The sequence below is a fragment of the Phyllobates terribilis genome, unplaced genomic scaffold (genome assembly GCF_046119375.1).
Source record: "Phyllobates terribilis strain yellow unplaced genomic scaffold, ASM4611937v1 Scaffold_11__3_contigs__length_659146591, whole genome shotgun sequence".
Classification (NCBI taxonomy): domain Eukaryota; kingdom Metazoa; phylum Chordata; class Amphibia; order Anura; family Dendrobatidae; genus Phyllobates; species Phyllobates terribilis.
Genome location: NW_027362771.1, coordinates 416,393,637 through 416,417,482, shown reverse-complemented (window position 1 = coordinate 416,417,482; position 23,846 = coordinate 416,393,637). Strand labels below are relative to the sequence as shown.

Genomic DNA, 23,846 nt, shown 5'->3' with positions numbered 1-23,846 from the left:
AGATTAGAGACCAGGTCAATGCCACACAGTGTTCTAGCAGCAGACACATCTCTTCAACAACTGTTAAGAGGAGACCTTGTGCAGCAGGCCTTCATGGTAAAATAGCTGCTAGGAAACCACAACTAAGGACAGGCAACAAGCTGAAGAGACTTGTTTGGGCTAAAGAACACAAGGAATGGACATTAGACCAGTGGAAATCTGTGCTTTGGTCTGATGAGTCCAAATTTGAGATCTTTGGTTCCAACCACCGTGTCTTTGTGCAACGCAGAAAAGGTGAACAGATGGACTCTACATGCCTGGTTCCCACCGTGAAGCATGGAGGAGGAGGTGTGATGGTGTGGGGGTGCTTTGCTGGTGACACTGTTGGGGATTTATTCAAAATTGAAGGCATACTGAACCAGCATGGCTACCACAGCATCTTGCAGCGGCATGCTATTCCATCCGGTTTGCGTTTAGTTGGACCATCATTTATTTTTCAACAGGACAATGACCCCAAAAACACCTCCAGGCTGTGTAAGGGCTATTTGACCAAGAAGGAGAGTGATGGGGTGCTACGCCAGATGACCTGGCCTCCACAGTCACCAGACCTGAACCCAATCGAGATGGTTTGGGGTGAGCTGGACCGCAGAGTGAAAGCAAAAGGGCCAACAAGTGCTAAGCATCTCTGGGAACTCCTTCAAGATTGTTGGAAGTCCATTTCCGGTGACTACCTCTTGAAGCTCATCAAGAGAATGCCAAGAGTGTGCAAAGCAGTCATCAAAGCAAAAGGTGGCTACTTTGAAGAACCTAGAATATAAGACATATTTTCAGTTGTTTCACACTTTTTTGTAAGTATATAATTCCACATGTGTTCATTCATTGTTTTGATGCCTTCAGTGTGAATGTACAATTTTCATAGTCATGAAAAAACAGAAAAATCTTTAAATGAGAAGGTGTGTCCAAACTTTTGGTCTGTACTGTATATTATAACAATGTATAACTTTTTATTGATAAGTTATGTCTAATTTGAGCAAAAAGTTGAAAAAACTATAGGATCAGTGGGCACACTATTCAGCTTTTTCCTCAAAATTCAATACATACTGTAAGGTGTCTAATGGACACATTGTTGATGGGAGGTATGTATCACAGAGATGGCTGTCCTCTGTGATGTAACCAAGAATATTGCTCTAGTGTGCGTAAGCACTAAGAGGACTGTTTGGTGCACCTGGGGCCAGGTAACGGGTACTTGGAGAGATGGGCGGATCTAGCTACCCACATACCTGACCTCTGGGTGTGGTTAAGATATAAAATTGTCACGAACGTGGTTTGTGGAACCACTGTGCCACGGACCGAGGAGTGCCTGGAGGGATGTAATTAGGGGCCTCGCCCAATCCAACCCCGGACGCACGGCGGCTTTACGACTCTGCGACCCGAGGAAGGACGAGGGAGGTAGCCCAGGTGCTACTCCAGAACAGACCAACGGATGCGCTGCAGCTGGACCTAGTAGGACAGGCAGGATGGTGCCCAGGAGCAGCAGACAGGATAGCACTGGAGAGCGTCAGGCTGGGTTGCACCGGAGTGCGGCCAGGTTGCACCATAGTGCAGCAGGCTTGGTTTGGATCGGAGTACAGCAGACTTGGTTTGCACCGGAGTGCAGCAGACTTGGTGTCACGGGTGTGTCGGAGGTGACAGACAGTCGCCCTGCAGTGAGTTGCAGGAGATCTCTACGTTTGGCATTGCAGACAATTTCTTAGTTAAAAGGCTGTCTTTAGGACCGAGCGGCTACCTCTCTCTTGCTAATTAGCTCTCTGGCCTGGGTGTATATATACCTGGTGTGTCTGAGAGGGAGTGTAGCGTCGGCGTCCCTGCCTCCTGCTAGGCAGGGACGCTGTTCCCCTCACCTCTCCACTCCGTGCCCGGCGTCCTCCTCCCGCTCTGCTGGCAGCGCGCGCTGCTTCCCGGCCACTGTGCTTAGGGCGCGCGCGCTCCCCCTCTCTTAAAGGGGCCGCGCGCGCCGTCCTAAGGAGTCCCCGGCCAATGGCCGGAGGACCTCACCATATATAAGGCACCTCCTCCAAAATGGAGGTGCCCGAGCAATGTTGTTGCAAAGCCTTCACTCTGCTTCAGCCCTCAGGTCCCGTTACCAGTTACCTGCCAGTCACCTGTCAGATTCCTGCTTGATACCTGCCTGATATCCGTTTACCTGCTTGCAAGCCTGCGGTCCGACGGTCTGCCTTCCGACACCTGTCAGTCTGTCTATGGACCAGCCTGCCCGCTCACCTGGAAGCGCTCATCTGCTACCTGCCTGCTAGCCTACCTGGAGGCTCCGCCTTCACTTGCCGTGACCACCTGCCTGTCCAGAGACTCTTGCCTGCTCACCTGGGAGCGCTCACCTGCTACCTGCCTGCTAGCCTACCTGGAGGCTCCGCCGTCACTTGCCGTGGCCACCTGCCTGTCCAGAGACTCTTGCCTGCTCACCTGGGAGCACTCACCTGCTACCTGCCTGCTAGCCTACCTGGAGGCTCCGCCGTCACTTGCCGTGACCACCAGCCTGTCCAGAGACTCTTGCCTGCTCACCTGGGAGCACTCACCTGCTACCTGCCTGCTAGCCTACCTGGAGGCTCTGCTGTCACTTGCCGTGACCACCTGCCTGTCCAAAGACTCTCGCCCGCTCACCTGGGAGCGCTCACCAGCCACCTGCCTGCTGTCTTTCTACCCAGAGACTGTCCCTGTCACTTGCCGTGAGTACCCGTCCTTCTACCCAGAGACTGTCCTTGTCACTTGCCGTGACTACCTGCCCTTCTACCCAAAGACTGTCCCTGTCACTTGCCGCGACTACCTGCCCTTCTACCCAGAGACTGTCCCTGTCACTTGCCGTGACTACCTGCCCGTCTTCCCTGGGAGCCACCCGCTTCCTTACAAGGACCGCCCCCCCCCCCCCCCCTTGTATAGTTGCTCAGAGGTTCCGCTTCCCAGACCCGTTACAGTTTGCTCAGGCCATGGAACCCGGTGGCACCCAAGCTCCCTCGCTCTCGGACCTATGTCATGAACTGTCCCGTCAGAGGTCCCAACAGGAGTCCATCCTGAGTCATCTGCGGAATGTCAACTCTCGCCTGGACACTCTGACTGCTCCACCAGCAACCACCACTAGTGTCATGACTCGCAGCCCGGCAGCGCCACTGCCCACCAATACCATGGCATCCTGCCCCGGACCCCGGCTTTCTGCACCTCCTCGCTTCGGAGGCGACCCCGCTCAAGCTCGGGGCTTCATAAACCAGTGCACCCTGCACTTTGAACTCCTGTCCCACAAGTTTATCTCCGACCGGGCCAAAGTAGCCTTCATTCATCATGTCCCATCTCACGGGGGAGGCACTGGCTTGGCTAAATCCTCTATGGGAGAGAGGAGACCTCCTGGTGTCCGACCTGCCAGCCTTTCTCACGGCTTTCCGGAAAGTCTTCGACGAACCCGGACGGAAGACCTCATCTGCATCATCTCTGCTACGCCTCCATCAAGGAAATCTCACCGTGGGCCAATATGCCATACGGTTCCGTACCCTTGCTTCGGAGCTGGCCTGGGATAACGACGCCCTGGTGTCTGTCTTTTGGGAGGGTCTGTCCGGCCGTATTAAAGATGAACTTGCCGGTCGGGACATACCTACCACACTTGACGACTTAATAACTCTTGCCACCCGGATTGACATCCGGTTCCAGGAACGCGCCAAAGAGGTCACCCGGGGTGAGGAGGTTTCCACGTCTAGCCCCTACCTTTCAGAAATCTGTTACTTCTCCCGCTACTCCCCAGGCGCACTCACCCGAGCCTATGCAGGTCGACCAGACCAAGATGGTCAAAACCCGTCAAGAGTTACGCCGTGCCGAGGGGAGCTGCTTCTACTGTGGCAGTAAGGAGCACCGGATCCATTCCTGCCCGGAGAGGTCGGGAAACGCCTGTGTCTAGGATCGCTCAGAGAGGTCGTCCTAGACAAGAGTAAACCCTCTCCATCTCTGTTGCTGTCGGTCTCTATCATCTGCGGGGAGAACCGTTATTTTGAACTAGCCCAACTTGACTCTGGAGCTGCCGGAAATCTCATTTCTCAGTCTCTGGTAGAGAAATACCGCATTCCCACCAAACCTCTAGCTGTACCCTTATCTGTCGCTGCCGTGGATGGGGGCCTCTTACCACATCCCATCCAACTCATCACCGAATCCATAACCCTGCAGGTGGGAATGCTGCACTCTGAGAGCATCTTCTTTCATGATCTGCCTGGACTCTCTCACGCCCTCTTACTAGGCCTACCTTGGCTTCAGAGACATGCACCCGTGCTTGATTGGCAGACCGGAGAAGTCCTTTTCTGGGGACAGGACTGCCATAAGACTTGTTTAGTTCCCGTCCATCCTGTCCGTCCTTCTCCTACTCCAGCCAATCTACCTGGTCTTCCGGCTCCTTATTGGTCGTATGCGGACGTCTTTAATAAAAAGGAGGCAGAGACATTACCCCCTCATAGACCATACGACTGCCCAATCGACCTGATGCCCGGCGCTACTCCTCCCCGTGGGCGCATATACCCTTTGTCTGCTGCTGAGACCCGATCCATGTCAGAATATATTGAGGAGAATCTGGCCCGGGGGTTCATCCGGAAATCTACTTCCCCGGCGGGAGCAGGCTTCTTCTTCGTCAAAAAGAAGGATGGCTTACTCCGTCCCTGTATAGACTATAGAGGCCTTAACCAGATCACGGTGAAGAATAAATACCCCCTTCCGCTCATTCCGGAATTATTTGACCGTCTGAGGGGGGCTAGAATCTTCACCAAGCTGGACCTCCGTGGGGCGTATAACCTGGTCCGTATCCGTCAGGGGGATGAATGGAAGACGGCATTCAACACCCGGGACGGCCACTATGAATACCTGGTAATGCCCTTCGGTCTCTGTAACGCTCCTGCCGTCTTTCAAGAGTTGGTCAATGACATCTTCCGGGACCTTCTCTACTCCTGCGTAGTGGTGTACCTGGACGACATCTTGGTCTTCTCTCCGGATCTCCCCACACACCGGAGGGATGTTCATCAGGTTCTGCTCAGGCTCAGGCAGAACCACCTCTACGCTAAATATGAGAAGTGCCTCTTTGAGCAGACCTCGCTTCCGTTTTTGGGCTACATAATTTCTCAGACCGGCCTACGAATGGATCCTGAGAAACTGTCTGCCATCGAGAAGTGGCCTCGACCAGAGGGGTTGAAGGCTATTCAGCGGTTCCTGGGCTTCGCCAACTACTACCGCCTCTTCATACCGCACTTCTCTTCCCGGACTGCCCCTATCTCTGCGCTCACCCGTAAGGGCACTAATCCCAGAGAATGGCCGCCCGAAGCAGAGGAAGCCTTTCTTTCCTTAAAACAGGCTTTCTCTTCCACCCCGGTGCTGCATCGCCCGGACGGCAACAAGCTATTCTTCCTGGAAGTTGACGCCTCCTCTTCTGGAGCCGGAGCGGTACTTACCCAAAAATCGTCTTCCGGGAGAATGGTAACTTGCGGCTTCTTCTCCAAACTCTTCTCCTCTTCCGAGCGCAACTATTCTATAGGAGACCGAGAGTTATTGGCCATTAAGCTGGCATTGGAGGAGTGGCGTTACCTGCTCAAGGGGGCTCTTCACCCGGTAATAATTTACACGGACCACAAGAACTTGGCTTACCTCCAGAGTGCCCAGAGACTTAACCCGCGCCAAGCCCGGTGGTCCTTGTTTTTTGCTCGCTTTGATTTTGTTCTTCATTTTCGCTCGGCTGACAAAAACATCAAAGCTGATGCCTTGTCCCGATCCTTCCTGGTGTCTGATCTTGAGGAGGAACCTAAACACATCATCGATCCCATCAGAGTAATGCAGGTGGCCCCCGTGAGTCTAAATCGTCTCCCTCCCGGTAAGACGTTCGTAACGGTACCTGATCGGGAGAAGATCCTACACTGGGGTCACTCGTCTAAGCTTGCTGGCCACGCCGGTCAGAAAAAGACCCTCCAGCTTATCACCCGGCACTACTGGTGGCCTACCCTGCACAAGGACGTAATAGACTTTGTTTCTGCCTGTGTGTCCTGCGCCCGCAACAAGGTTCCGAGACACCTGCCAGCCGGTCGCCTCCTTCCTCTTCCAGTACCTGCTGCCCCCTGGCAGCATATAGCTATGGACTTCATAACAGATCTCCCTGTCTCTGCCGGTTATACGGTCATTTGGGTGGTCGCTGACCGCTTTTCCAAAATGGCTCATTTCATTCCCCTGCCAGGCCTCCCGTCTGCACCCGAGCTGGCTAAAGACTTTATCCGCCACATCTTCCGTCTCCATGGCCTGCCCCTCCACATCGTGTCGGATCGTGGGGTCCAGTTCACCTCACGCTTCTGGAGAGCCACATGCAAGCTGCTAGACGTCACCCTGGACTTCTCCTCCGCATACCACCCACAGTCCAATGGTCAAGTGGAGTGGATCAATCAGATCCTGACCAGTTACCTCCGGCACTTCGTTAATGCCCACCATTCAGACTGGGTGGATCTCCTGCCATGGGCCGAATTCTCTTACAATAATCACGAGAGCGAATCTTCCTCCAAGTCCCCGTTTTTTGTAGTCTTCGGTCAGCATCCTCGGATCCCATTTCCCGTCTCCACCTCGGTGGACAATCCGGCTGCGGAATCTCTCGTTAGCAAATTTTCCTCCATTTGGGAGAGTACCCGATCCGCACTCCTTCTGTCGTCAGAGCGGATGAAAAAACACGCTGACAAGAAGCGCCTGGATCCTCCACAATTCCGTCCTGGAGATAAAGTCTGGCTCTCGTCCAAGTATGTCCGGCTCAAGATTCCTTCCTACAAGTTAGGGCCTCGGTTCATCGGCCCACTGGAAGTTATCAAACAAATCAACCCAGTGGCCTATAAATTGAAACTCCCGGCCAACTTGCGGATCCCTAACTCCTTCCATGTATCTCTCCTCAAACCCGTGGTACTTAACTCTTTTTCCAAGTCTACAGGTACGCCTCCTGCTCCGGTTTCCGCTGAAAACGAGTTTGAGGTAGAGAACATTCTGGCCACCAAAAGGGTAAGAGGAAAAACCTTTTTTCTGGTAGATTGGAAGGGGTTTGGTCCTGAGGAGAGAACTTGGGAGCCCCGGGAGAACATCCATGCCCCTCTCATCCTTGATAAATTTCTGTCTGGCCTAAAAAAGGGGGGGCCTAAAGGGGGGGGTACTGTAGCGTCGGCATCCCTGCCTCCTGCTAGGCAGGGGCGCTGTTCCCCTCACCTCTCCACTCCGTGCCCGGCGTCCTCCTCCCGCTCTGCTGGCAGCGTGCGCTGCTTCCCGGCCACTGTGCTTAGGGCGCGCGCGCTCCCCCTCTCTTAAAGGGGCCGCGCGCGCCGTCCTAAGGAGTCCCCGGCCAATGGCCGGAGGACCTCACCATATATAAGGCACCTCCTCCAAAATGGAGGTGCCCGAGCAATTTGTTGCAAAGCCTTCACTCTGCTTCAGCCCTCAGGTCCCGTTACCAGTTACCTGCCAGTCACCTGTCAGATTCCTGCTTGATACCTGCCTGATATCCGTTTACCTGCTTGCAAGCCTGCGGTCCGACGGTCTGCCTTCCGACACCTGTCAGTCTGTCTATGGACCAGCCTGCCCGCTCACCTGGAAGCGCTCATCTGCTACCTGCCTGCTAGCCTACCTGGAGGCTCCGCCGTCACTTGCCGTGACCACCTGCCTGTCCAGAGACTCTTGCCTGCTCACCTGGGAGCGCTCACCTGCTACCTGCTTGCTAGCCTACCTGGAGGCTCCGCCGTCACTTGCCGTGACCACCTGCCTGTCCAGAGACTCTTGCCTGCTCACCTGGGAGCACTCACCTGCTACCTGCCTGCTAGCCTACCTGGAGGCTCCTCCGTCACTTGCCGTGACCACCTGCCTGTCCAGAGACTCTTGCCTGCTCACCTGGGAGCACTCACCTGCTACCTGCCTGCTAGCCTACCTGGAGGCTCTGCCGTCACTTGCCGTGACCACCTGCCTGTCCAAAGACTCTCGCCCGCTCACCTGGGAGCGCTCACCAGCCACCAGCCTGCTGTCTTTCTACCCAGAGACTGTCCCTGTCACTTGCCTTGAGTACCCGTCCTTCTACCCAGAGACTGTCCCTGTCACTTGCCGTGACTACCTGCCCTTCTACCCAGAGACTGTCCCTGTCACTTGCCGCGACTACCTGCCCTTCTACCCAGAGACTGTCCCTGTCACTTGCCGTGACTACCTGCCCGTCTTCCCTGGGAGCCACCCGCTTCCTTACAAGGACCGCCCCTTTGTATAGTTGCTCAGAGGTTCCGCCTCCCAGACCCGTTACAGGGAGTTGCTGGCAATATCCATTTCTACTTGTGAAGCTTAGCAGGAGGAGTACTTCATCCTCTCTGGAGCTTGAGGCCGTGTGTTTAATTGGAGTACATCTAAAACTAAGCCATTTCCCCTGTTTTGTCTACCCTTGTTGTCTATAGAGTTTAGTGGAGGTTGACTAGTGGCCATCTCCTTCCATCCCTAGCCGTAGCCATACGTCAGGGAGAGTAGGGCGAGGCACGCATGCGGCGATTGCTGAGGAGGCAATATAGGGATGATAGTTGAGACAGGGTGACGCTAGACCAGACTAGGAGGTCTCCACTTTTCCCCTTTCCTTATTGTTTGGGCTTCCTTTCCCTTTTCCCTCTGTGTTGCACTAAGTCTTCCCCACACCTGGCGTGACATTTGGTTTGCACCGGAGTGCAGCATACTTGATTTGCACCAGAGTGCGGCAGGGTTGGTAGCATGGACTAGTATGCAACCTTTATAACATATACTGTAGAACAGGAAGGTTGCTCAGGCACCTCCCCAGCAAGGAGGAAGCAATATATATATGTAATGTCACGCAGCCATTTTCTGGGGACGTAATAGCAAGTGCGCACGCTGGCCCTTTAAGAGAGTGGGGGCACGCGTGCCCTAAGGACACAACCAGAAGCCCACCTGGAAGCAGGCAGAGCAAGGCGGAGGGAAGTGTCAGCCGCAGCACGAGTGAGTGAAGTGACACGCCGGAGTCCCTGCCTGTCAGAGGGAGGCAAAAATGGAGGCCGTTGTTTGGCACATGGTCTAGACTGATGGATGGGAGATAGGAAATGATAATGGTCCACAGGTTATGGGGCTCAAAATACTTGCCTTGCCCTGGGCACTGGCAACCAATGCAGGGGTGGACACAGACTGTAGTGGGCCCCTGTGCAAGAAATTCCCCCCCCCCCCCCTGCCCTTCATGGGGCAACAAAGTTATGTAAACATAACCCCCCCCATGTGTATCTCTCACCCTCCCATGTGCAGCTCTCATCCCCCCATGTGCAGCTCTCATCCCCCCCATGCATCTCTCATCCCCCCCATGTGCAGCTCTCATCCCCCCATGTGAAGCTCTCATACCCCCCATGTGCAGCTCTCATCCCCCCCATGTGGAGCTCTCATCCCCCCATGTGCATCTCATCCCCCCCGTGCATCTCACCCCCCCGTGCATCTCATCCCCCCGTGCATCTCACCCCCCCGTGCATCTCTCATCCCCCCCATGCATCTCTCATTCCCCCCGTGCATCTCTCATCCCCCCTGTGCATCTCTCATCCCCCCCGTGCATCTCTGATTCCCCCCACTCCTAGTTAATTAATTGTATTTTAAAAAATAAAACTTGTTATACTTATCCCCATGCGATCCCTGCAGAATCCTGGCGCTCGTCCACGTCGCTGCCACCAGGTTCTCCTGACTTCCGGCCATGTGACGGCGCCGTCACATGACCGGAAGTCAGGGGAATCATGAAGGCGCAGCGCTGCTCTGCTACACAGAGGAAAGCAGCGCTGAGATGTCCCGGCGCTTAGCGCTCAGCATGGGGCCCGGGGTCCCGGGGCCGGCTACTGTTTTTTTTGGGCCCCGGGCCAAAGAGTCTCAGTGGTCCCCTTTAACATATACCACGATTCATGATGCACAGATACCGAAGACAAATATATATATAGTACAATGCCGAAGATTTCACTTCTTACATTACATGGGTGATATCTATTGTAAATTCCACAATAGCTCAGAAACCAGCGAATCGCTCCACACAGTATACTGGCCCCCATATAAGGCTCCATACGGAATACTGGCCCCCATATAAGGCTCCATACAGGAGACTGGCCCCCCATAAAATGCTCCATACAGAATACTGGCCCCCATATAATGCTCCATACAGGAAACTGGTCCCCATATAATGCTCCATACAGGATACTGGCCCCATATAACGCTCCATATAGAATACTGGCTCCCATATAACGCTCCATACAGAATACTGGCCCTCATATAACGCTCCATACAGAATACTGGCCCCCATATAACGCTCCATACAGGATACTGGCCCCCATATAATGCTCCATACAGAATATTGGCCCCCATATAATGCTCCATATAGAATACTGGCCCCCATAAAATCCTCCATACAGAATACTGGCCCCCATATAACGCTCCATACGGAATACTGGCCCCCATATAACACTCCATACAGGATACTGGCCCCCATATAACGCTCCATATGGAATACTGGCTCCCATATAACGCTCCATACAGGATACTGGCCCACATATAACGCTCCATACAGAATACTGGCCCCCATATAACGCTCCATGCAGGATACTGGCCCCTATATAACGCTCCATGCAGGATACTGGCCCCCATATAACGCTCCATACAGGAGACTGGCCCCCCATAAAATGCTCCATACAGAATACTGGCCCCCATATAATGCTCCATACAGGAAACTGGTCCCCATATAATGCTCCATACAGGATACTGGCCCCATATAACGCTCCATATAGAATACTGGCTCCCATATAACGCTCCATACAGAATACTGGCCCTCATATAACGCTCCATACAGAATACTGGCCCCCATATAACGCTCCATACAGGATACTGGCCCCCATATAATGCTCCATACAGAATATTGGCCCCCATATAATGCTCCATATAGAATACTGGCCCCCATAAAATCCTCCATACAGAATACTGGCCCCCATATAACGCTCCATACAGAATACTGGCCCCCATATAACACTCCATACAGGATACTGGCCCCCATATAACGCTCCATATGGAATACTGGCTCCCATATAACGCTCCATACAGGATACTGGCCCACATATAACGCTCCATACAGAATACTGGCCCCCATATAACGCTCCATGCAGGATACTGGCCCCTATATAACGCTCCATGCAGGATACTGGCCCCCATATAACGCTCCATGCAGGATACTGGCCCCCATATAACGCTCCATACAGGAGACTGGCCCCCCATAAAATGCTCCATACAGAATACTGGCCCCCATATAATGCTCCATACAGGAAACTGGTCCCCATATAATGCTCCATACAGGATACTGGCCCCATATAACGCTCCATATAGAATACTGGCTCCCATATAACGCTCCATACAGAATACTGGCCCTCATATAACGCTCCATACAGAATACTGGCCCCCATATAACGCTCCATACAGGATACTGGCCCCCATATAATGCTCCATACAGAATATTGGCCCCCATATAATGCTCCATATAGAATACTGGCCCCCATAAAATCCTCCATACAGAATACTGGCCCCCATATAACGCTCCATACGGAATACTGGCCCCCATATAACACTCCATACAGGATACTGGCCCCCATATAACGCTCCATATGGAATACTGGCTCCCATATAACGCTCCATACAGGATACTGGCCCACATATAACGCTCCATACAGAATACTGGCCCCCATATAACGCTCCATGCAGGATACTGGCCCCTATATAACGCTCCATGCAGGATACTGGCCCCCATATAACGCTCCATGCAGGATACTGGCCCCCATATAACGCTCCATACACAATACTGGCCCCCATATAACACTCCATGCAGGCTGTTCCCCCCACATAATGCACCACGCAGGCTGTTCTCTCCACATAATGCCCCATGCAGGCTGTTCCCTCCCATATAGGATGTCACCCCCCCTTATAATGTCCCATGCAGGATGACACACACACCCCCTTCCTTATAATGCCCCATGCAGGATGTCACACACACCCCTCTCCCTTATAATGCCCCATGCAGGATGTCACACCCCCCCTCCCTTATAATGCCCCATGCAGGATGTCACACCCACCTCCCTTATAATGCCCCATGCAGGATGTCACACACACACCCTCCCTTATAATGCCCCATGCAGGATGTCACCCTCCCTCCCTTATAATGCCCCATGCAAGATGTCACCCCCCCCCTTATGATGCCCCATGTAGGATGTCACCCCCCCTTATAATGCCCATGCAGGATGTCACACACACCCCCTCCCTTATAATGCCCCATGCAGGATGTCACTCCTCATATAATGCCCCATGCAGGATGTCACCCCCCCCTATAATGCCCCATGCAGGATGTCACACCCCCCCCTTATAATGCCCCATGCAGGATGTCACCCCCCCTTATAATGCCCATGCACAATGTCACCCCCCCTTTTATAATGCCCCATGCAGGATGTCACCCCTCCTGTAATGCCCCATGCAGGATGTCACACATCCCCTCCCTTATAATGCCCCATGCAGGATGTCACACCCCCCCCCTCCCTTATAATTCCCTATGCAGGATGTCACACCGCCCCTCCCTTCTAATGCCCCATGCAGGATGTCACACCCCCCCCCCTCCCTTATACTGCCACAGGCCTCCATACAATAAAAAAAAAATCAAATACTCACCTCACGTCTCACCTGCTGCCGCTGCTCCGGACTCCTCAGCGTCGCCGGCCTCATCCCGCTCTGCTCTGTGACGGCTCAGGAGAGAGTGCAGTGTAAAGACGTCACCACGCCCTCTGACCTGAGACGTCACAGTGCAGCAGCCGCGGAGGATGCAGGAGCTGCTGCGGAGGCACAGGGAGGGGTAAGTATTGTGCCGGGTGCCGGGCCCTGAGAAAGCGGGGGGGGGGGGAGCGGGCGCTGACACCGCTCTGCTCCGCTCACGGGTCCCATAGTGCACGGGGTGCCCGACGGTGAGGGCCCCCCCCGCCTGCTCAGGGCCCCGGCATTTGCCTGGGCACACCGGGTGCTGACGCTGGCCCTGCGGGGGCCCCATGAGGGGACGCACAAGAGGGGGGCCCCAACGGGGCTCCGAGGGGGCCCCGACCGGCCGGGCCCCATACTGGAGTCAGGACAGTCATACCATGATGGCGGCCCTGCTGGAGGCTGGAGGGGCCCCCTCTCCCTCGGGGCCCCCGTTCAATGAACGGGCTGCACGGGCAGTAGGTCCGCCCCTGAACCAATGCTACACCACTGCATTAGCAATTATGTAACTTACTACATTTTGTATTATTTGCATAATATTTGCACATATAAAGATCGTTTTACTTAATCATTTTGTTTGTTAACTTTCTGCAAATTTAGGCCAAGTAAACCCTTTAGATTTATATGTTTTTCTTATTCTCTTTTGCAGGCTGCACTTGACACAACCAACAGGTAAAAACAATTATGATTTCTGTAGTATAGAAATCTTTCCAGTAGGACAGTGATTATAAAGGGTCATTTATTTGATCACCAAGGATCATGCTGTACAATGAGAGTATATTATAGGCTGTCATGTACTGTAATGGAAAACAATGTGTTCACTCATAAATTGGAGTGCGAGCATGTTGATATTTGATGTAACAAATACTAATGAGCAGTTTGTGGATTATATGTCTGTATAATATGATTATTAATGGTTAACCCTAATAGTATTTCCTATCTTCCTCCTCTTTTCTTCATCTCAGTGTATGCTTATGCACTTTACTTCTCGCCCATATGACAATCCCCCTTTTCTTCAGCATGTCGCACTTTCAGTACTGCAGCCAAAAACCTTCATAACGCTGTTAACATGCAGATTAACCCTATATCTACAGGTAAATAGTGTTATTGGACTGATTCCCTATACAAGTGTTACTTTATCCTTATGGATACATCTTAGTCCCAAATCTCTTTATTTAATATAAGGATAGCGTGAAGTTGTTGATGTGATAAAAACAGAGGAAAAAAAAATAAAAGTGAGACTTTTGAGAGTCTATAATTCTGCAGATCACAAACCAGTTATAGTTACTGTAAATAGCTTCTAGCAATACTTGGGTGACCTGAATAATCAATACATTTTCAGACTTCTAACAACTTTTGAAAGCTTTGGAAGAGCTATTACTATTGCTGAAAGGGAATCTGTCATCAGGTTTGTGCTACTTAATCTGAAAACAGCATGTTGTAGGGACAGAGACCCTGATTCCAGCGATGTACCACCTACTGGGCTGTTTGCTAGGAGATTATCTCTAAAGAAATAGTAAAGCTGCTGCTCTCAGATGGCCTAGAAAAAAACCAGTGACAGAATCCTTTAAAAAATCAAAAGTCACTAGAATACAAAATGAACACTGCATACGTTATAACATAAATATATTCGACTTGGTAAGACTGATGTACTTACTTTCAAAATCTATGGCTGTGAAATCATAATGGTACAATTAGCAATTTATGAGTCCATCTTTAGCAGTTTATGTGTAATAATGTGTGCAATTTGTATTGTGAAGTTTGGTGATTGATCTTCCTTAAATGGTCTCAAAATCTGTATGCCGTACAATTCTGTTTCATTAAAGGGAATCTGTCAGCAGGTTTTTGCTATGCAATCTGAAGACAGCAGGAGATAGAGGCTGAAACTCAGAATTCAGGGATGTGTCACTTGTCAAAGTGCGTGCTGCTGTTTACTAACTGTGAAGGATTTATCACTAAGAGATTAACATTGCCGGACTAGCTAACTGTCTATGGACTTTGTACACCGCAATCCTGATGTGGGTGGGGTTAGCTGTGGGTGGGCAGAGTTAGCTGTGGTGTGGGCGGAGTTAGCTTCTTCAGCTCTGCTTCATTCTAAATCTAAAAGCTCTTATTGTGTCAGAAGGGCTGCACCCAGTAATCTAAGTGATGCATCGTTGGATTCAGCTTCTCTTTGCCTACAGATGAGGTAACCAAAACTTGCTGACAGATTACCTTTAAAGTTACGTGTTTTTTTTTTCAGGCTACACCAATACTTCAATACTGATATCAACTTAAATATTTCAACAAATGCCGATTTTAAAAACATTACTTTGGACTACTCAGATGTGGATCAGCTTTTGGATTCCATCAATTCTCTCGCAGGTAATTGTTTTTCCAGTGTAAGGCATGTTTCGGTCCTCTTTGCATACTTTAATCTTTATCTTACTACAGTACAATGATGCATAGTATTTTCAGTGATAATTCACATCTAGAGAGAGACTAACATACACAAGAAGAAAGCTGTGTGGACGGTAAATTGACCATTGTCATTAATAATAAATATGCTCATCTATATTAGCGTTTCCCAAACTCCAGTCCTCACGGCCCCAACACGTCATGTTTTCAGGATTTCCTTACTATTGCACAGGTGATGAAGTTATTGACACAGGTTCTCTCCCCTGTACAGTACTAGGGAAATCCTGAAAACATGATGTGTTGGGGGCCATGAGGACTGGGTTTGGGAAACACTGATCTATATGGTACTCTATACACATATATTTTATTATATGCACTTTGTTTATCCTTTGTTGAAATTTGAGTCTTCATTTTAAGAAGTTAAGGTGGCCACCAGGGCTTGTGGAGTCGATAAGACAAACCACCGACTCCGACTCCTCAATTTCCCTGACTTCCAACTCCAACTCTGACTCCACAGCACTGCCTCACTATTGAGCGTGTACATAAAGTGCAGCACAGATTCATCTCCACTAAAAGTCTAGACCCTTAGATCAGGAACAGAACAGACATTTATAGGACATTTCATAACTTTCCCAAATTCTTATGAAAACATTTACAGCACATTCTGCATTGTACTATTGTACCCAATGTAATATATACACTGCTCAAAAAAATAAAGGGAACACTTAAATAGCACATCCTAGATCTGAATGCTCAATCGGATTCAGGTCTGGGGAACGGGCGGGCCAGTCCATAGCTTCAATGCCTTCATCTTGCAGGAACTGCTGACACACTCCAGCCACATAAGGTCTGCCATTGTCCTGCATTAGGAGGAACCCAGGACCAACCACACCAGCATATAGTCTCACAAGGGGTCTGAGGATCTCATCTCGGTACCTAATGGCAGTCAGGCTACCTCTGGCGAGCACATGGAGGGCTGTGCGGCCCTCCAAAGAAATGCCACCCCACACCATTACTGACCCACTGCCAAACCGGTCATGCTGAAGGATGTTGCAGGCAGCAGATCGCTCTCCACGGCGTCTCCAGACTCTGTCACTTCTGTCACATGTGCTCAGTGTGAACCTGCTTTCATCTGTGAAGAGCACAGGGTGCCAGTGGCGACTTTGCCAATCCTGGTGTTCTGTGGCAAATGCCAAGCGTCCTGCACGGTGTTGGGCTGTGAGCACAACCCCCCATCTGTGGACGTCGGGCCCTCATACCACCCTCATGGAGTCGGTTTCTACCAGTTTGTGCAGACACATGCACATTTGTGGCCTGCTGGAGGTCATTTTGCAGGGCTCTGGCAGTGCTCCTCCTGTTCCTCCTTGCACAAAGGCGGAGGTAGCGGTCCTACTGCTGGGTTGTTGCCCTCCTACGGCCCCCTCCACATCTCCTGGTGTACTGGCCTGTCTCCTGGTAGCGCCTCCAGCCTCTGGACACTACGCTGACAGACACAGCAAACCTTCTTGCCACAGCTCGCATTGATGTGCCATCCTGGATGAGCTGCACTACCTGAGCAATTTCTGCGGGTTGTAGAGTCCGTCTCATGCTACCACAAGTGTGAAAGCACAACCAACATTCAGACTAAAACATCAGCCAGAAAGCATTGGTACTGAGATGTGGTCTGTGGTCCCCACCTGCAGAACCACTCCTTTATTGAGGGTGTCTTGATAATATCCAATAATTTCCATCTATTGTCTATTCCATTTGCACAACAGCATGTGAAATTGATTGTCAATCAGTGTTGCTTCCTAAGTGGACAGTTTGATTTCACAGAAGTTTGATTTACTTGGAGTAATATTCTGTTGTTTAAGTGTTCCCTTTATTTTTTTGAGCAGTGTATTTTAGGATTCGGTCCATTTTATACTGACTCCAACTCCGACTCCACCAAAATGGACACCGACTCTGACTCCACAGCCCTGGTGGCCACACACTTTCAATAGCTGTCGGCTGAATGCTTCTTTAGCCAACAGCTATAACTAACTAACTTTCTATACACCTGCATGCACTATTCAGCTGAATGCGCATGTGTTTTAACCTGTGAGGAGAGTAGGCCACTGTCAGAAACCTCTGATAACAATGTATCTTTCTTGAGAACAAAGATGCAGGGCATGTTGCCTGCTCATGACATGAACAATGTATAGCTTGGCCAACCTAAGTGAAAGATCTCGGCTTTCGGCAGTCTTAATTTACATACTCTTCTACTCCATCCATATAGCAGCAACATTTTGGGGACTATTTGGAACAGTGTCCAAATAAATTTGGGTGACTGGCTAGGAAAACAGTGTTGTGGAAACTGTTGTGGTTAGCTTCACATTGTTGGTGCCCAATTTGCAGATTTGCCTCTTCCATTTTGCTGAGGGAGATGATCAGTGATCTAGCCATAGAGTAGGGAGTACGAGTCAAATATCTGTGACTGCTCATCCATATATGCAAATAGCTTCTTCCTAGAGGAAGAGGACTTAAACTCGAGCGCCACTTATTGGATGTAACTATCCTAAAAGTCAATATCTACTCTTTAACGAGTCTTGCCATAAGCACAATGGATACTGTTGACAGATTTTCAGGTCAATTCCAGGGCATATGAATTCTCTGCAGCCTTGCAAGCATATTGTTTTGTTATACAGGGAATAATCTCAAAAGTGTAAATTATAAAGTTTATACTCTTCGTTAACACACAAGTCCGGCTTCACCAAATATGAGTCTAAAAAGAACCTATATCTACTGTATGTACAAACTAAGAGTGCTCCAAAATTCCAGTTGAGAGGTTTAAGAAGCTTGTTGATGGTGATAGGAAGCAATTGATCTGAGTTATTTATTCCAAAGGGTGTACAACAGAATATTAAGTTGAGGGTGTCAACAATTTTGTCTGGTCCATTTTTGGGGTTTTGTGTGAAATTATGTCCAATTTTCCTTTTTTCTCAGTGTTGTTCCAATACACACAAAGGAAATAAACATGTGTATAACAAAACATTTGTAATTGCAATAATTTTCTGGAACAATTTCAAGGGTGCCAACACACTGTTTAATGCAAGTAGAATGAATTAGAAAAACAATGACATTTTGTAGTTATATCACAGATTGAATTCTGTATGTTGTAGACTTCACCCTACTATTTCTGCTAAATTTGCACAATCTCACTATGTACAAAAGCTTTTTACGCTGTGAGGCATGGTTCAACATTTCGTGTACATACCTGAATGGATGGCTATTATTTCCGCGTATATATTGCTTTTCTAATAATGTGACCTGGAATGGATTTAATGATGCATAAGAAATACTATATAATAATAAATGATTTCCTTGCCTCATTATTATGAGCACTGGTCACATAATTATGTATATGCTTTGTTACTAGGAGCATTGTAGACATTTAGGATCATACAGTAGTTTTAGTTTTTTTCTGTACAAGGTGAAGGTCAATAGCTGTACAATGATTGTCTAACTAAGCAATAATCTTGCATATTACAGTTCCCTCCGCTCCTGTAATCAACCCACAGACACCCAATTCTGCCACAGCGACATCCCTCCGTGTGTGCTGGAGCCTGTTTTCAGATGACACAGTGGAGCATTACCACCTCTACTATAAACCAGTGTCCGATGTTACTCCAGGAGAGAATCGCGAAGGTACAGTAACATACTATAAAAAATGTATTCAGAGGTGTAATAAAATATGCTGTATATACAGCACTGTGCAAAAGTTTTAGGCAGATGTGGAAAAAATGCTGCAAAGTACGAATTCTTTAAAAAGTAGAAGTATCAATAGCTTATCAATTTACAAAATGAGTGAACAAAAGAGAAATGTAAATCAAACTATATTTGGTGTGACCACCCTTTGACTTCAAAACAGCATCAATTTTTCTAAATACGCTTGCACAGTCAGAGATTTGGTAGAATTCTATTCAGGTGTATGAGTAACTCATGATATCTAACAGGTGATAACGATCATCATTTTCATATGTAGGAAACTTTGATGAACTAAAACAGAAACAGCTGTGTTGGAGGCTTAAAACTGCTGATAAACAGCCAAACTGTGCTATAAAGGTGAAGTTTTAGAAGACCGTTTCATGTGACAAGTCATTGAATTGATGTGGTGTTGAAGGCAAAAGATGGTCACACGAATTTTGATTTGATGCAGATTTCCCCTTTGTTCAGTCACTTTGCATTGTGCTAATTGATATAAAAGACCATTGAACCATATTGGGTTCAATTAGTACCCAGACTGTGGATCCTAAGGGGGTCCAAAAGGTGCCTTTAATCCATATGAGAGTACCAATACTATAATGATGATTGTACTGCAATATTGTTTCACAGAATTTATGATAAGAGCCAAAGAAACCTACTGCACAGTGTCCAACCTGCTGCCAAACACCCAGTATGAATTCTGGGTTATTGGAATAAATGCCAGTGGGGAGAGCCCGGCAAGTGAAAGTGCCGTGTACGTGACAGGTAATTCTAAGCCCCCATCAATTCTGGGTACATATAACTGGATGGTAATAGAATAGAGCACCGAACTGTTCAATGCTACAAATAAATCAGAGTTGGGCTAGATCTGTTTCCATAGAGAATACACCATGAATATTGTACTCGGGAAATGTCTGTATTATTCTAACACAGTTTTCTTGCTCTTAGTATTATAAATTATACATCAACAATGCTCTTTCTATTATGTGTTCTCCATTTTATGTTAAAAGGGGATTTCCACACAGATTTAATAGCTGTGATCGAACACAGAGAACCTTGTACTCCCCAACCATCTACAATAACATCTAGTAATATATAAACCCTATGGGAATAATGGCGATACTGAGCCCTGTGTTTGTGGTTTATTAACTACTACTGGGTGTGAACAGTGCATCGCCACACAGGCCCAGTTTCCAGTTCTTTAAAACTCCATGTGGTTTGAGCCCATGAGAATCCTGGAACCCTGATACTAGTGTTGAGTAGTGATGGGGACGTTAAAGGTGCTGGACTACCCACTTCATTGATGCAACATTTTTCATCTATCTAGTCAGGGGCCAAATGTTTGTGGATGGAATTTGTTTTCTAAGTAACAATAAAAAATAGCAAAGTTTATCAAATCATTAGCGAGGATGCATTTCAGCAGTCACAATGATGTACTTTATGTTTGTAGCACCAGCCCCACCTATCATTAAAACCAGGGAATGTCTGAGTTGTCAGAACGCAGCTTTAATCTGCTGGGAATCCGGGAACATTAACCCAGTTGAATCATATACAGTGGAAATATTCAAAGTGGCAACAGAGACACAGGATAATTCGGTGAATGAGTAAGTACACTCTCTGCACCCGAGTGTCTATTATAAACTGCTAGTGAATAGTCTTTTATTACGTAGGAATGTCCAGAGGGTCCTGAAACATCCCCAAAGTCTCTAGAAAGCTTTAAAATGTCATTTCTATATGCTATTGTGAGTGTACATGTGTAGCATTATTTCTGGCCATTATATGATATGACTATTATTTTTTCACCAGTTTTAACCTTTGCGTGTTTCTTCTCTGATTATAAGTTTGCCCTGAGCTACTGGAGCTCTCTGTAGCGCAGCCTCAGGAACAGGAGCAGCATGGAGGATATTATACAGCAGTATTGCGCAGTGTAGCTGTAAATCCAGCTCTGGGCTTCGATAAAAACTTAACAGAAAGCAGCAGCAAGGTCTTTGTGCCTCTCTTTCACTTTTTCTCTCCTTTTATGAGTGAATAATGAGATCAGGAAGATGGGGGATGGAAAGACATTTTTCTTAAGTAAGATATTGTAGAAAGTGCCTTTATGTTTGCTTATACTATTGATATTTGAAAACTTTGTTAAGATGATCAGGGTTTTATAGGATTATTCTTTAAAGCAAACTTGATATCAGCAAATTGGCTATTTATCTGACCCCATGCTCCTCCAAAAAATTAAATGATGATAAAAATAATGGTGTTTGTAGCTAAGTTGTACAATTTGTCATTTTGCCATAGTTAAAGGGATTGTCCACTACTTTTTCATTAATGACCTATCCTTCGGATAGGTCATCAATGTCTGATCGGCTGGGGTCTGACACCCGATACCCCTGCTGATCAGCTGTTATTGGTGTTGGCAGTGGCCACCGTCCATTAGTACTCACAATTCACAGCTGACATCAACCCCAAGCCGCATTACTTCCATTGCCAATGCACCAAGAGCCAAAGCGAAGCGCCAGAATTGGTGTATCTCATGTGATGTTCCAGTTCTGGGCCAGCTGTGGGTTGGTATTTTTTTTTCCATTTATTTATTAGGTTAATACATGCACAGTAAGCTACTTACGCAAGGCACTAATATATCTCATGGACATCTACCTGTCTATTCTCTATCTATCTACTGTAAAAACGGACATGTCTACGTGTGGGTCACATGTGCTCAGCCCCATAGATTATAATGGGTCTATATGTGTAAGTGTCTCTGGTACGTGTGAAAAATTAGACAACATGTACCGGGTCTGAAAGAGCAAATGGATAGGTGTTGTCTGGTTGGGACGTATTATTTAATTTACGTAAGAGAATTAAACAACGAGAAAAAAAAAGATAAAAACATGCAAAATGATGCACTTTTCCTTCTTATGCGTTAAGAATCCAGAACAGGTTTGCAGCTTAATATTCTGTAGAAATACTTATTTTCTTGCTAATTGAAAGTGTGACACACATAATTCGCAATTTCTTTCACAGGTCTATTGTTGGGATTCCCATCTGTGAATGTCTCATCCAGCTGAAGCCTAATGAGACTTATCGCATTAGCGTCAGAGCTGTGAATGTGGGTGGCCCAAGCGAGAGCAGCAAATCTGTATCCATTCACACTACAGGTAGTAGAGCAACACCATCAGTGGTGTGGATTTCATTATTATTCTTCCTGCGAAGCACGTCACATACTATATTAAAGAAATATAAAAAAAAACAGATTGCCCTGAAACTTCAAAATGAAGGTGTTTATGTTTTTCTTTGCGAGAAGCTGCTTCATAGAGGAAGAGAGCAGTGTCTCTAGGTCCATCTACAGGGAATAGCAATCCTCAAAGAAACTTACAATTACCAAAACAGAATCTCCATTTACCTACAGCTCCTCATCAGTGCAAAGTAAGAGAATTGGTTGGCTGGGTGAGAGGACTTTGACGGGGGGTTCTAAACAGAAAAGTTTGAACAGCTGATAGATAACTTCCTCAGTGAAGCTGATATGTGCGTCCCATGTCCTATAAGTCCCCCAACCCCAGCTCAGCAGTCTCCATAAGGGGGTTGTCCCTTTTCAATTTTATTTAACCTATAGGTGTTCACAGGTGTCTTTGTTTATTGGCTGTAGTGCTTATGTCACGTCTCTAGTGCACATCACCACTGCAACAGATCACTGAGCTCAGCGGCTTGAGCAGTATACTATTGAGGTCAGTGATTAGCTGCAGGGGTGATGTACACTGTAGATATAACGTCAGTGCTGCATCCAATAAACAAGGACCAAAGCAGCAGGGAAGAGGATATTGAGTACATCACTTGTTATTTTATACCTGTGCAGACCTATAGGCCAAAATAAATTGAAAAGGGACACCCCCTTTAAGGAAAAACTTTACTTCTGTTTTCTGTTACATCATATGTACAGAATGTCTATTTCAGGCACGGCTCCTACAATACCTGCCTGAAAAAGTGATTAATAACAATGCTAAAAAGAAAATGTAGCACCCTGAGGATTCGGCTGCTACAGGGGTATTGCACCTCAACCCAGAGGTGTGATATTCCACTCCCGGGTAAGGATGGAATGTGGAACTGAGCTCAGTTAGCTGCATGCACTACACACATCCCATTTCCGAGGAACAGACCGATGGTACTCCCACTAGAGAAATGTGCAGGTACGACAGTGTCTGTTCCTGGCTGGAGTGGGAGGGGGGTGGAACATCCCAGTAGTGTAGGGGCAGATAGGGGGAGCAGCCTGGGTAAAGCTAGGAGCTCATTGGGTGCTGGTCACCTGAGCTCACACATAGAGGGAGTATATAAGGTGGGAACCATCTTAGATCAGGGTCAGTCTGTGAGACGTCAGTCAGTCAGCCACAGTCAGTCAGTCAGACAGTCTGTCTGAGAGCCTGAGAAGCAGAGCAGAGGAGAAGGAAGAGAGACCCAGAGGCGCAGAGGGGACCCCAAGATCCCAAAATAAGGACAAAAGAGTGAAGGGTCGGCAACAGGGTACCGGATCCCAAGCTGGTGGAGGCCACAGCACTAATCCTCAGCCAGAGACCAGAGGTCGTGGGCAGGATCTGCCACGACCACCCACTAAATCCACCCGGAAGGCAGACCAAGAATAGGGTCAGGGAGCCCAGAGGAGGCTTGACCAACAAGAGGCCCAAGGGAGCCGGACTTAGGTGGATCCCTGGTGGGAACGGCCAGAAGAAGGGAGAGTCAGAAAGGAGCTCAGGACCACACTCCGGAGTTGCCTGGGAGTTGACCGAGTCCAGGACCTGGTGGACGCAGCACAGCTCGGGTGGTCACTGCTGTAAACAGTGACCCGAGCAACACCAGTAAGTAAAACCCTGGAACTGCATTTTATGCCTCTGAGTCTCTTTGCTGCACCTTCACAACCACCATCCTCCACGGCTGACCCCCTG

At 48.5% G+C, this 23,846-nt stretch overlaps 1 protein-coding gene across 2 annotated transcripts in view; it reads left to right on the top strand.

The window, feature by feature from the left end:
- The window catches only part of FSD2 (fibronectin type III and SPRY domain containing 2), a 71,620-nt gene that overhangs the window by 12,343 nt on the left and 35,431 nt on the right, over positions 1-23,846 (top strand). For both annotated transcript variants that reach the window (XM_073653112.1, XM_073653111.1), the window contains exons 5-10: positions 13,454-13,476; positions 15,047-15,168; positions 18,712-18,867; positions 19,555-19,689; positions 20,375-20,528; positions 21,937-22,070. In XM_073653112.1, coding sequence (XP_073509213.1) covers positions 13,454-13,476; positions 15,047-15,168; positions 18,712-18,867; positions 19,555-19,689; positions 20,375-20,528; positions 21,937-22,070 — 724 coding nt within the window. The remainder of the gene's footprint in view (positions 1-13,453; positions 13,477-15,046; positions 15,169-18,711; positions 18,868-19,554; positions 19,690-20,374; positions 20,529-21,936; positions 22,071-23,846) is intronic.